We start from the raw sequence: 1,163 nt of genomic DNA, 5'->3' as shown, positions 1-1,163 counted from the left end.
ATTTTGGGGTTCCTGGGGGTTGTGGGGTGACCCTGAGGGGGAATTTTGGGGTTCCTGGGGGTTGTGGGGTGACCCTGATGGGGAATTTTGGGGTTCCTGGGGGCTCTGGGGTGACCCTGAGTGGGAATTTTGGGGGTCCTGGGGGTTATGGGGTGACCCTGAGGGGGAATTTTGGGGTTCCTGGGGGTTGTGGGGTGACCCTGATGGGGAATTTTGGGGTTCCTGGGGGCTCTGGGGTGACCCTGAGTGGGAATTTGGGATTCCTGGGGGTTGTGGGGTGACCCTGAGTGGGAATTTGGGGGTTCCTGGGGGTTCTGGGCTGACCCTGAGGGTGATTTTGGGGTTCCTGGGAGTTACGGGGTGACCCTGAGGGGGTCTCTGTCCCCTGGTGCCACCCAAAACTTCAGCTTGAGCAAGGCTGGGAGAGTTTGGGGTTGGAATTGGGGATTTCACCGTGTCCCTCCGTCCCTTCTGTCCATCTGTCCCTCCGTCCCGTCTGTCCCTCTGTCCCTTCTGTCCCTTTGGGGCCCGCAGGCCCCCTCCCGCCCCCCCACCGCCGACCCCCACCCCACAGTGTCCATAGGGTCACCCCACACCACTGACCCCATCCCCACCCCACAGGGTCCATAGGGTCACCCCACACCACTGGCCCCCACCCCACAGGGCCACTCCAGGCCCCCTGACCCCATCCTCACATGGTCAGTGGGGTCAGTGGGGCCACCCCACACCACTGCCCCCCACCCCACAGTGTCCAGGGGGTCACCCCACACCACTGACCCCATCCCCCACATGGTAAGTGGGGTCACTCCACACCACTGACCTCCACCCCACAGTGTCCGTGGGGTCACTCCAGGTCCCCATACCCCATCCCCACCCCACAGGGTCCATAGGGTCACCCCACACCACTGACCCCCACCCCACAGTGTCCAGGGGGTCACCCCACACCACTGACCCCAACCCCATGTCCCCTCTCTGTCCCTCTGTCCCTCTGTCCCTCTCTGTCCCTCTCTGTCCCTCTGTCCCCTCTCTGTCCCTCTGTCCGTCTGGCCCCAGGTGCCATCCGCAGTTTCGGCTCGGCCAAGGCCCGCTATGACTTCAGCGCTCGGGACCGGACGGAGCTGTCGCTGCGGGAAGGGGACATCGTCCGTGTCCTCAGCAAGAAG

General features: G+C 64.2%; 1 protein-coding gene across 1 annotated transcript in view; it reads left to right on the top strand.

Moving 5' to 3' along the window:
- Window positions 1-1,163, top strand: part of LOC103619026 (proto-oncogene vav) — a gene marked incomplete at both ends in the record, with an annotated part of 32,060 nt that extends 30,897 nt beyond the window's left edge. The window contains one exon of the mRNA XM_017739064.1: window positions 1,054-1,163. Within this exon, the coding sequence (XP_017594553.1) occupies window positions 1,054-1,163 (110 nt within the window). The remainder of the gene's footprint in view (window positions 1-1,053) is intronic.

This window comes from Corvus brachyrhynchos, unplaced genomic scaffold, assembly GCF_000691975.1.
Source record: "Corvus brachyrhynchos isolate BGI_N302 unplaced genomic scaffold, ASM69197v1 scaffold527, whole genome shotgun sequence".
Lineage (NCBI taxonomy): Eukaryota > Metazoa > Chordata > Aves > Passeriformes > Corvidae > Corvus > Corvus brachyrhynchos.
The sequence above is the reverse complement of the archived record's forward strand: the minus strand, read 5'-3'. Positions and strand labels throughout refer to the sequence as shown.